Source organism: Pseudochaenichthys georgianus, unplaced genomic scaffold (genome assembly GCF_902827115.2).
Source record: "Pseudochaenichthys georgianus unplaced genomic scaffold, fPseGeo1.2 scaffold_505_arrow_ctg1, whole genome shotgun sequence".
Lineage (NCBI taxonomy): Eukaryota > Metazoa > Chordata > Actinopteri > Perciformes > Channichthyidae > Pseudochaenichthys > Pseudochaenichthys georgianus.
Genome location: NW_027263066.1, coordinates 1 through 12,500, shown reverse-complemented (window position 1 = coordinate 12,500; position 12,500 = coordinate 1). Strand labels below are relative to the sequence as shown.

The 12,500-nt window shown below is 50.5% G+C and overlaps 2 protein-coding genes across 2 annotated transcripts in view; both read left to right on the top strand.

The window, feature by feature from the left end:
- The window catches only part of LOC117442925 (zonadhesin-like), a 14,310-nt gene extending 7,975 nt beyond the window's left edge, over positions 1–6,335 (top strand). Inside the window, exons 8-9 of the mRNA XM_034078878.2 lie at positions 3,170–3,321; positions 3,764–6,335. Of these exons, the coding sequence (XP_033934769.1) occupies positions 4,186–6,255 (2,070 nt within the window). The 5' untranslated portion in view covers positions 3,170–3,321; positions 3,764–4,185 and the 3' untranslated portion in view covers positions 6,256–6,335. The remainder of the gene's footprint in view (positions 1–3,169; positions 3,322–3,763) is intronic.
- A 141-nt stretch (positions 6,336–6,476) lies between these two features.
- On the top strand, positions 6,477–12,496 carry LOC117442928 (nascent polypeptide-associated complex subunit alpha, muscle-specific form-like; the record flags this gene model as incomplete). Its single annotated transcript, XM_071202512.1, has 4 exons — positions 6,477–10,535; positions 10,622–10,744; positions 11,995–12,108; positions 12,218–12,496. Coding segments are annotated over exons 1-4 (4,494 nt in total), but the record flags the coding sequence as incomplete, so codon positions are not given.
- Positions 12,497–12,500: the final 4 nt, after the last annotated feature.

The window sequence follows — 12,500 nt, the reverse complement described above, 5'->3', positions numbered from 1 at the left end:
GATGAGATGATCGACGTGTCAAACGCTTTGGACAGGTCAACAAACAGAGCTGCTCAACTCTGCTTATTATCTAAAATAGTAGTAATGTCATTCACACTTTCATCGTGGCAGTGATGGTGCTGTGCTGCTTTCTGAATCCTGACTGATGCTCAGACAGGAAGTCATTTATACATAAAAACTCCTTTACCTGTTCACTCACAAGGCGTTCGAGCACCTTAGCCAGAACTGACAACTTAGAGATTGGCCTATAGTTATTTAAAATAGTTGCCTCCCCTCCTTTCAGTAAAGGCAGGACATACGCTGACTTCCATACTTTTGGAATTGTGTTTGTGCTGAGGGAGAGGTTAAAAAGAGAAGTGAGAGGTGGAGCAATACAAGCTGCAGCTATCTTTAAAGAGAAAGGTTCTAAGTTGTCCGGGCCGGCCGGTTTCCTAGGATCTAACTTGGATAATGCTTCATGAACAATACCAACAGTTAAAGGAGTAAAACTGAAAGGGTTTTCCAGACCACGTTGTTCAGAGTCACAGACTGTGGTGTTCACAGAAGCAGAGTCAGTGACAGAATCAAACAGAGAGCCACAGGACACAAAATGCTCATTAAAGCAATGTAGCATAGAGCCCTGTCCGATATAGAGCCAGATGCTGTGGTGAGGCACGGAGGAGCTCATTACGGATCTCACCGGTTGATATCGATTTTATTGCTTTCCAAAATTTCCTAGGATTATTTAGGTTTTCTGTGGTAACTGACAAATAGTACTTCGACTTTGCACTTTTGACATTTGAAGTGAAGCTATTCCTTAGCTGCCTGAACGCAGCCACTCTACCTCTGAGCCTGATCTCCTGGCCTTTGCCCAGGCCTTGTTTCTCTCATGAAGGAGACTGGACAGCTCGGCAGAAAACCAGGGAGTGTCTCGTCCCTTTACTCTAAATTTACGCAGGGGTGCATGTCTATCAATGATCTCCATAAAACCAAGATAAAAATAAGACCATGCGGTTTCTACATCAGCACACAGATCCATTTGACCCCAATCAAACCCAAACAGATCATGAACTAAACCTGCTCCACAAAATGTTTTATGTCTCTCTTGATGATAATGCGAGGTTTAACCTTTTGGACCTTAGTGTCCCTGATGGTGGCTACAGCTCAGTGATCACTCAGATCATTTGCAAATAGTCCCACAGAAGAGTATTTATGGGGAACATTAGTTAAAATGAGATAATTAGGGAGGATTTATTAGGGACTTGATGTGAGGGCGAGTCGGACTGTCCACAATCTGAGTAACATTCAGAGAGATACAAAGGTTTTTAAATCCTCTGACTCTGCAGCTAACCAGTCCCAGTTCAAACCTCCAAGCAGCACTATGTCCTTGTAGTCTAGCTGTGATAAAAGATTTGCTAGTGAAGACAAGGAGTCCTTGCCAGCTGAGGGGGGTCTGTAGCAGCCCACCACCATGACCTGTTGCCCCTTTGCCACTTCTATATTTAAGGCTAAAAATTCAAATTGCTTACTGATCGATTTGGAAACTAATGTGGTTACACTGAACTTATTCTTAACATAAATTGCAACGCCACCACCTTTATTAGGCCGGTCGGAACGATACACATTAAAACCATTTAAGGCAATGTCAGAGGCCAAAAAAGACTTGTTTAGCCATGTTTCAGATAAAACAATGACGTCAGCGTCAGTCGAGCCCAGATACGGACAAAATCTAGTTTACCTAACAGACTGCGCACATTCAAGTGGATGAAACCCAACCCAGACCTAGCTTTAAGATCAGCAGGAGTAGCGATCTTACTATTACTACTGGGCGGACCAGGGTTAGGTTGTACATTTCCTGACAGTAATAACAACAACAAAACCAGGCACCTTTTCCTCTTAAGCGACACACACACACCGTCATCTACTTTAGAGACACCGGAAAGGTCTGCGAGAGTGTGATTAGAGCTTAAGAAGCAGTCCTGAAGAACCATCAACGCAGGAAAATAAAAAAGACAAACATATTTTGTCGAGCAGATTGACTGTAACAAGGCAACCGGTAATTGTTTGAGCAACACATCCAAACATTTGCAGGGGATGCCCACTGCAGGTTGCAGAACAGACCTGAGTCCAGTAGTCTTCTCAGAATGACTAGAGATCTTCTCATAGTCAAAAACAGTTAACAGGCACAGCAGAATCCGATATGGGCCATTCTCCCAGACCAGCACAGCATCCGGATAGGCGTGCAAGCAGTCCCGAAATGTGGAGGCGCTCCGTTCTCCTCGCGATATCCCCGGTGCAGAACCTCCTCAGTACAGCAGGATAGGCGAAGCAGGACCAGCTCGAGGCGTAGAGGCGCTCCGGTCTCTCCGCGATATCCCCGTGGTAAAACGTCCTCGGCACCGTAGAGCACGACAGGTGGAGCAGGTGGATACAGGCCTCAACTACAGCAGGTGTAAAGCAGGCCGCAGCCCGAACGCGAAACCGCTCTGGTCTCTCCGTTACGCCCCCCGGGGCAAAATCTCGCCAGGACAGCAGCACACGACAAGTGGAAGCAGGTCCCCGCCACAGCACAACTGGGCAGGTGGAAAAAGGGGGCCCAAGCAACAACGTGCAGCCGCTCCGTCTCTCCGCGACTTCCCGGGAAAAACCTCCCCACAACAGCACAGGTAAACCTCCTATCCACGCCGACGGAACAGAGGCAGCCCTGCCTCTCACTTTCCACGCTCCGTGAGGCGGATGAGAAAATGTGCTCCGCTCGCGAAAATGCACTCCGCTCGCTCTGATCGACGAGTGTAGACTGATGACTTCGAGTCGTGGCTGAACCTGTCTCTGCGGTCCTGCCAGACTCTCACCATACTACTTCACTGATGGCTCCCACAATAGCTAATAGTTACGTGTATCATCAAGAATATAATAACATGAAGACATATCTCTAGCCTAGCCATAGGCCTTGTTGGCCTTTTGTTACATTGCATTACATGTTACTTGTTGGACGCTTTTATCCAAAGCGACTTACATACTCAATACTGTGGACAACGACATGCTGACTGCAGTGAGGTTTGAACCTGTGACCGCCTGATCCGAACACCTGTGGACAACCCACTACGCCACACGCCTCCCGATGTTACATCATTGTTATGTTGTTGTAACCCTGAGTGTTTTTATTTAATTTTTTAACTCTCTCCTCCAGAACTGCAGAATCTGCCGCCGCTGTGGTGTGAGGTCATCAGGCCAGTGGGCCAATCACTCGTTTCTGTGCGAGACATGTGACCCGGCCCTGCCCTGCCCTCTCTGTGACCTCAACACACCACAGGACTATTGGACCTGTATCTCCTGCTATAGGTACACTAAGTTTATGTAGTGTTTTCTTATACATTACAGAAGCACATATAAGGGGAATAGAAAAGGTCCAAGTACAGAACCTTGCGGGACTCCATGGCGCTTTTATCGTTAAATTGGAATCAAACTAGCTTATAGCTGTTCCTTTAATGCTGATTCAATGTTCCAGTCTATGTAAAATTATGCAATGGTCAATTGTGATAAATGGAGCACTGGTTCCTTTGTCTGATGCAATTTAAAAGGTAACTTGAAACTTTTACCAGAGCTAGGATTAACTCTAAATCCCGACTAAATATCTTCAAATAAGCAATTGTTACGTGTAAAGACGGGCAACTGATTAGCAAATGCTTTCTCGAGGATGTGTGGTCCCTCAAATAAGACTTGCTTTCTGTGGTTTGGAGATTAATTACAGACAAGCTGACATGTTTGTGTGTTTTGTTTACAGGTGTGTCCATACAGAGTGTATCGTCCAGGCTGGGGAGGGCAGGGCGGGGTCTGAAGATTACGTCTGCTCCACCTGCAGGCCTCAGGAAGAGGAGCCACTCAGTCCTACCCCGGCCCCCCCTCTCAGTCCCACACAGACACCTTCCAACAGCATTTCAGAGCCACCACAACTTCTAAGTCACACAGAGGCTCCACCCATCAGTCCCACCACTCATAGTCAAGTCCAGCTTACATGCTCGGAGTCACCACAGAGTCCTGACGAGACCCTGAGCACACAACAAGGTCTGACACCACCTCATCCTGAACACACAGAGATACATAGTCCTGCACCATCCTTACCTGAGCAACAAGAGCTCCAACAAAGTCCAGCACCATCACACCTTGAAACCACAGAACTTAAACAAAGTCCCTCACCTTTGTACCATGAGCAGGCAGAGCTCCAAAATAGTCCTGCATCATCCCTCCCTGAGCAAAAAGAGCTCCAAAAAAGTCCTGCTTCCTCCCACCCTGATCCTACAGAACTCCTACAAATTCCCTCGCCATCGCACCCCGATCCAACAGAGCTCCAAAATAGTCCTGTTCCATCGCACCCTGATCCCACGGAACAACCACACAGTCCTGTTCCATCGCACCCTGATCCCACGGAACAACCACATAGTCCTGTTCCATCGCACCCTGATCCCACGGAACAACCACACAGTCCTGTTCCATCGCACCCTGATCCCACGGAACAACCACATAGTCCTGTTCCATCACACCCTGATCCCACGGAACAACCACATAGTCCTGTTCCATCACACCCTGATCCCACGGAACAACCACATAGTCCTGTTCCATCGCACCCTGATCCCACGGAACAACCACATAGTCCTGCTCCATCACACCCTGATCCCACGGAACAACCACATAGTCCTGTTCCATCGCACCCTGATCCCACGGAACAACCACGTAGTCCTGTTCCATCGCACCCTGGTCCCACGGAACAACCACATAGTCCTGTTCCATCGCACCCTGATCCCACGGAACAACCACGTAGTCCTGTTCCATCGCACCCTGATCCCACGGAACAACCACATAGTCCTGTATCATCTCACCCTGATCCCACGGAACAACCACATAGTCCTGTTCCATCGCACCCTGATCCCACGGAACAACCACGTAGTCCTGTTCCATCGCACCCTGATCCCACGGAACAACCACATAGTCCTGTATCATCTCACCCTGATCCCACGGAACAACCACGTAGTCCTGTATCATCGCACCCTGATCCCACGGAACAACCACATAGTCCTGTTCCATCACACCCTGATCCCACGGAACAACCACATAGTCCTGTATCATCTCACCCTGATCCCACGGAACAACCACATAGTCCTGTTCCATCTCACCCTGATCCCACGGAACAACCACGTAGTCCTGTTCCATCGCACCCTGATCCCACGGAACAACCACACAGTCCTGTTCCATCACACCCTGATCCCACGGAACAACCACATAGTCCTGTTCCATCCCACCCTGATCCCACGGAACAACCACATAGTCCTGTTCCATCCCACCCTGATCCCACGGAACAACCACATAGTCCTGTTCCATCTCACCCTGATCCCACGGAACAACCGCATAGTCCTGTTCCATCGCACCCTGATCCCACGGAACAACCGCATAGTCCTGTTCCATCACACCCCGATCCCACGGAACAACCACATAGTCCTGTTCCATCTCACCCCGATCCCACGGAACAACCACATAGTCCTGTTCCATCTCACCCCGATCCCACGGAACAACCACATAGTCCTGTTCCATCGCACCCTGATCCCACGGAACAACCACGTAGTCCTGTTCCATCTCACCCTGATCCCACGGAACAACCACGTAGTCCTGTTCCATCGCACCCTGATCCCACGGAACAACCACGTAGTCCTGTTCCATCGCACCCTGATCCCACGGAACAACCACGTAGTCCTGTTCCATCGCACTCTGATCCCACGGAACAACCACATAGTCCTGTTCCATCGCACCCTGATCCTACAGAACAACCACATAGTCCTGTTCCATCTCACCTTGAAACGTCAGAGTGCGAACCAATCCCTGAGCAATCCCACTGCAATCCAACAGAGCTCCAAAACAGTCCTTTGCAATCCCAGACAGATCCCACAGAACTCCCACAAAGTCCTGCACCATTCCTCCCTGATTCGACAGAGCTCCAAAAGAGTCCTGTCCCATCCCTCCCTGATTCTACAGAACTCCAACAAATGCCCTCGCCATCACACCCTGATCCCACAGAACAACAAAACAGTCCTGTACCATCGCACCCTGATCCTACAGAACAACTTAATATTCCTCCACGATCTCACCATGAAACGTCAGAGCTCGAACACATTTCTGAGCAATCCCTCCCCGATCCAACAGAGCTCCGAAACAGTCCTTCACCATTCCAACTTGTACCCACAGAACTCCCACAAAGTCCTGCACCATCGCACCCTGATTCGATAGAACTCGAAAGGAGTCCTGCACCATCCGGCACTGAACCCACAGATCTCCAAAACAGTCCTTCGCCATCACAGACAGATACCACAGAACTCCCACAGAGTCCTACACCATCCCACCCTGAACTCGCAGAGCTCCAAGAAATTCCTGCGCCATCTCACCCTGAGCTCGTAGAAGCACATCAAATTCCTGACCCGTCGCAACTCGGTCCCACAGAACTCCAAAATAGTCCTGCACCATCGCAGCCTGATTCGATAGAACTCCAAAAGAGTGTACCCTCTGGCAATGAACCTGGGGAGATCCCACAAATGAATTCGCCTTCTCACCCTGAACCCAGAGAGCTTCAACAAGTACCTGCGGCATGCCCACCTGTTTCAACAGAGTTCCAAAAGAGTCCTGTAGCATCGCAACATGAACTCCAACGAATAACTGAAACATCCCAATCTGAACCTACAGAGCTTCAGCCATGCCCACCTGACTCAACAGAACTCCAAAAAAGTCCTGCACCATCCCATGTCGAACCCACAGAACTCGATAACAGTCCTGCACCATCTCATCCGGATCCCACAGAACTCCAAAATAGTCCTGAACCATCTCAGCCTGATCATGCAGAACTCCTAGAAACTCCAGTTTCACCACATCCTGATTCCACAGAACTCCAAACAAGTCCTGAACCGTCGTATCTTTCTTCCACTGAGCTACATCAAAGTCCTGAACCATCGCATCTTTCTTCCACTGAGCTACAGCAAAGTCCTTCACCAGCCCACTCAGACCCAACAAAACTCCAAAGCGGTTCTGTAGCATCTCATCCTGATCACGAAGAACTACAAGAAACTCCTGTTCCATCTCATCAAGATTTCACGGAGCTACAACAAAGTCCACCAACATCTCACAGTGGCCCAATAAATGTACTGGAAACACCAGCTTCATTGAATCCTTTAGAGTACCAGGAGAGCCCCACCTCACCTCAAGTTAGTCTGACAGAGGATCAACGAAGTCCGACACATGTGACCTTCTTTCAGGCTCAGCAGAGTCCTTGTCAGGTCAGGAACACCTCTTCCAGCCCAACCCAGAACTCCACAGAGGATCAGGTTTTGGCCACAGACTTTCAGCACAGTCCAATGCAGGGTAGTCCTTTGGCTTGTAGCCTTGTACGTTCTCCAGTAGGGTTTAGTCCTACCTGGGTTCTGTCTGGACCTGAGCAGATCCCTTCAACACACACTTCACAGTCACCGCTCGACACAGCATGTAGTCCTGCTCACAACATCACACAGCTTCAGAACAGAACCCCACAAAGACAGCATAGTCCTACGACACATAGTCCTTCACAGGTCAGCACACAGAGTCCTCCACAGGAGGCCGAACGTACACTGGATCATGAGAGCCCTGGATCGAGCAGCCCTGCCGGAGTGCGATGTGAGCCAGCACAGGGCCTTTCTACACTGAACCGCTCACCACAAAGACCCGCCTCACTGCGGTCCATCTCAGCGCCATGTAGCCCCTCACCGGCCCCCCTCAGAGCCACAAAGTGTAGTCTGTCCCAGCCTGCCAGCCCAGCCCAGGGCCAGTCTACAAAGCCTTTGCAGCTTCCTACTCAGTCAAGACTGACAAAGGAACTAACCGGTACCACAGAGCCTAACATTGGTGCCCAAACACTGGAAAGTAGCCCCTCCTCTAACCACGGCACAGATGAAGAACTTCCAGACGAGCCTGGACTCAGCCCCCATCACGGTCCTTCCACGCCAACACCAGAAAGCCTTGTTCACATTAGCCTAACTAGCTCACCTTGTGAAACGGAGGAAGTTCCTCCCCCAACTAGCTTCACTCAGGGGGTTCCTTCTTGTGCAAGCTGCGCAGAAGCTACAGAGGGGAGCCCCACACATATCCAAAACAGCATACCAGTGGAGACTAGCCTTGCAGACACCGGTCCATCAGCAGAACTGGCTGCATCCATCCAGCCGAGCCAGGATGAGGAGATGATAGAAGGTGGAAATTCTCCAAGTTCTTTTATTCTGTCAGAAAGTCCTCTGAGCCACCCGGACAGTCAAACAGAAGCTAACAGCGTGGTGGACTACATGCATGTTCAAGAGGGAACTAGTCCTAGTTTTTCAGAGCCCCCACAGACTGAGGCGAGCAGCCAAAGTCCAACAAGTCCTGGTCAGTCAAATGTTCAAACTATCGGTAGTCCTTGTCCTGCTTCTCCAGGTCAAACAAGCCTCCTGCCAGTTAGTTTTAGTCCTCCACACTGTAGTAGCTCACGGTCTGCTAGCCACAGTCCACCTAGGTCTAGTCCTGCTGGTCAAGCTAGTCCTGTTCACATACAGAGCACCTGTAGTCCAGTCCAAAGACGGTCTCCCTCGTTAGCTAGCTCAACAAACAGCAGCCCCGCACATGCTACTGTATTGGCTTGTTTTAGCCCACCTCACAGTCCAGCTCAGGCCAGGGAAACGCCTCGTAGCCCCGCTCATAGCCCGGCTATCGACACAGAAACCAGTTCAAGTCTGGACGTGGACTCTAGTTCCATCCTCCAGAGCTGCGATCTTCCCAGTGTGGTTCGCATGGATCCTTATGTTGTTATTAAGCAGATGAACCCAGCACCTGCCAGTTCTCTACCTGATGGCTCTGTTAGTCCCAACCAGGCCCCGGCTAGTCCTGTTTCCACCCCCAAGCACAGCCCTGCCTCCCATGCTGTTGATGCTACTTCCACCCCGGCTAGTCCGAGCCATGCTAGTCCCACTCAGGATACCACTGCGATGCCTAGCACTAGCCACATTAGTGAAACCCCCGCTAGTCCCCCTACCTGCACCCCCTCACAGGTTAGCCCTCCTCATGCTAGCTCTGTGCACAGTAGCCCAGCTGCTAGTCCGGTTTATGGTCCTGTACTCTCAGGTGAGACAGAAGTTAGTATTACAAACCCTCTGAGGCTAGAGGGTGGTTCTGGTAGCCCTCTGCGGCGTGAGGCTAGTCCTGGTAGCCCTCTGCGGCGTGAGGCTAGTCCTGGTAGCCCTCTGCGGCGTGAGGCTAGTCCTGGTAGCCCTCTGCGGCGTGAGGCTAGTCCTGGTAGCCCTCTGCGGCTAGAGGCTAGTCCTGGTAGCCCTCTGCGGCGTGAGGCTAGTCCTGGTAGCCCTCTGAGGCTAGAGGCTAGTCCTGGTAGCCCTCTGCGGCGTGAGGCTAGTCCTGGTAGCCCTCTGCGGCTAGAGGCTAGTCCTGGTAGCCCTCTGCGGCGTGAGGCTAGTCCTGGTAGCCCTCTGCGGCTAGAGGCTAGTCCTGGTAGCCCTCTGCGGCGTGAGGCTAGTCCTGGTAGCCCTCTGCGGCTAGAGGCTAGTCCTGGTAGCCCTCTGAGACTAGAGGAGACTCCTGGTAGCCCTCTGCGGTGTGAGGCTAGTCCTGGTAGCCCTCTGCGGCTAGAGGAGACTCCTGGTAGCCCTCTGCGGTGTGAGGCTAGTCCTGGTAGCCCTCTGCGGTGTGAGGCTAGTCCTGGTAGCCCTCTGCGGCGTGAGGCTAGTCCTGGTAGCCCTCTGCGGTGTGAGGCTAGTCCTGGTAGCCCTCTGCGGCGTGAGGCTAGTCCTGGTAGCCCTCTGCGGCGTGAGGCTAGTCCTGGTAGCCCTCTGCGGCGTGAGGCTAGTCCTGGTAGCCCTCTGAGACTAGAGGCTAGTCCTGGTAGCCCTCTGCGGTGTGAGGCTAGTCCTGGTAGCCCTCTGCGGTGTGAGGCTAGTCCTGGTAGCCCCCTGCGGTGTGAGGCTAGTCCTGAGGATTCTGAATCCAGTATTCCTGGTCCCACGAGCCCCGTGCAGCCTGAAGCTGGTCCTGGTTCTGTTCCTGAGGAGGAGAAGTTTGAGCAGGAAAAGAAGACTGAAGAAGAGGAGGAGGAGAATTTTGATGAGGAGGAGGAGAAGTTTGAAGAAGAAGAGGAGGAGGAGGAAGAGGAGGGTCATCAGACAGTAAAGAAGAGTCCATTGGAAGAGGAGTCGGAGGGAGGGGAGCAGGAAGTCCTGAATGAAGACTCTCCTCTCGATGCTCCTCCCTCACCACACTCTGCCTTACCCCTTCCTCCCTCCCCCTCTCCTCCCCCTCCTCACAGAACTGCCTTAACCCCCCCCAGTCACCCTCCTCTTTCCACCAATCAAAGAGAAACCCCAACTCCGTGTCATGTGACAGCAACGGACGACGAAAGCCGATCACAGAGCCAGGTTCAATCCACCAAAGACGAGCACCAATCACAAGCAGAGCCTTCAGAGAGGGGGGTGGGACTTGAACTACAGGAGCCAATAGCAGAAGAGGAAGAGGCGAGTATTTAAATTTAGACTTTTTTAATGCTAAATAGTTTCTTATTTTATTATCATTATATTTTTGACTGATTCTGATTCTGAAGGAGCAGGAAGAGGAAGTGGAGGAAGAAAGGGAGAAGCAGGAGGACCAATCACACGCTCAGCCTTCAGAGAGAGGGGCGGGACATGAACTCCAGCAGCCAATAGCAGCAGAGGAGGAGGAGGAGGCAAGTATTGTCATATATTCATTTGTTATAGTTTTTTTAATAGTTTTTTTAATGCTAAATAGTTTCTTTAAATACAAATATAATGATAGTGATTTGAAAGCCTTCTGAACATGTGTGTCCTGTAGATCCCCACATTCTCCACAAACCCACTTTCAGGACTGTGCATTTTAAATAATTTAACTCCTGAATATCTTCACACAAAACAATACAAGTAATTGTTATTTATCAAGATCTAGCCATTTATGAAATAGCTTTCTTAATAGCTATGTTTCAGTGACGTTCAAGATCATTAAACACGACTTAAATTGTGAGTATAACCCAGTGGCGAACCGTGTCTATCACAGCTGGACCTTCTGTAGACACCCCCCCCCCCCCCTCCGCGGCGTTATAATGTCCGTCTTTTCACTGAATGGTCGTCTTAAAGGTTCTCACAACAATTCCGCAACAACTTCATCTCCACCTGTTGCTCTTGCCATGTCCACGTTAAAAACAATACAACGGCATGAATTGCTTCGTCGCATTCTAGCTCCTCTGCCTCGAGCCGGTGAACTAGCGGGCCTCTAGAGCACCTGGAACCGAGGGGGACTCTGAAAGAACACGCCCATTGGCTACAAGTCAATATCTGATTGGTCGATCAAACTGTCAGTCCAAACGTGCGCTCTCATCCAGTGCAACGGCCGGGGCCTTCGATCAAGGATGCAGAATACCTGGGTGAAGGATGTCCTACCCAGAGACCCAGAACGAGATCTGATTGGTTGCTTTCTTTTCTAACAGATCATCAACACAGATACCATTCTCATTTATTCATTTTATTACATTTCATTTATATAATTAAATGGATGTTTTGTTTGTTTTATCTGAGTGTTCCAGGGTGTTCTCTGAATACTTTGAAGGCCCCGACGGTTCGCCACTGCTATAACCTTAAGAAATGAATTGCACATAATCATTCCCACGGAGCTCCTCCGTTGAAACCGACCAGCTGTGACGGTGGGGGCGGGGCTTTCATACGCGAGTAGTGAAAACACTTCTGCGTAGTCTGCTCGCGTGTCTCCTCCCTTTCGTCTCCTGCCTCCTCCCTCACCCCTCCTCGACTCCTCCGTGTGCATTTCAGCTATTGGGACGTCCTTCAAAATGGCGTGTCTTGATCGATTTCCGGGTCAAGTCCCGGAGGAGGGGAAGAGGAGTCGAGGAGGGGTATTGGGATGAGGCTCATGTCTTTATTATCGTTGTTTTTTTTTCTGATTCTGAAGGAGCAGGAAGTGGAGGAAGAAAGAGAGAAGCAGGAGGACCAATCACACGCTCAGCCTTCAGAGAGAGGGGCGGGACATGAACTCCAGCAGCCAATAGCAGCAGAGAAGGAGGAGGCAAGTATTTTCATTTTTTTTTAATGCTAAATAGTTTCTTAAAAAATACTTTCTTTTTATTATCGTTATATTTTTGACTGACTCCTTTTTTTTAATTCTGATTCTGAAGATGGAGGCGGGGCTTGAACTACAGGAGCCAATAGCAGCAGCAGCAGAGGAGGAGGAGGAGGATCGGGAGGATCTGGACGACCAATCAGACGTGGAGGAGCTTGAAATGGACGCCTCTTTAGACCTGGAGGTGATGGCGTTGATGACCTCGTCTCCCCCTCCTTCTCTCCTTCACCTTTCCTCCCCCATCCCTCCCCCACGGACATCTCGAAGACTTCCTCCCCCCTTTTCTTCCAGACCCTCCGATGACCTCTCCATCCGCTTGAGGTCGTCTCCCTTCTCAC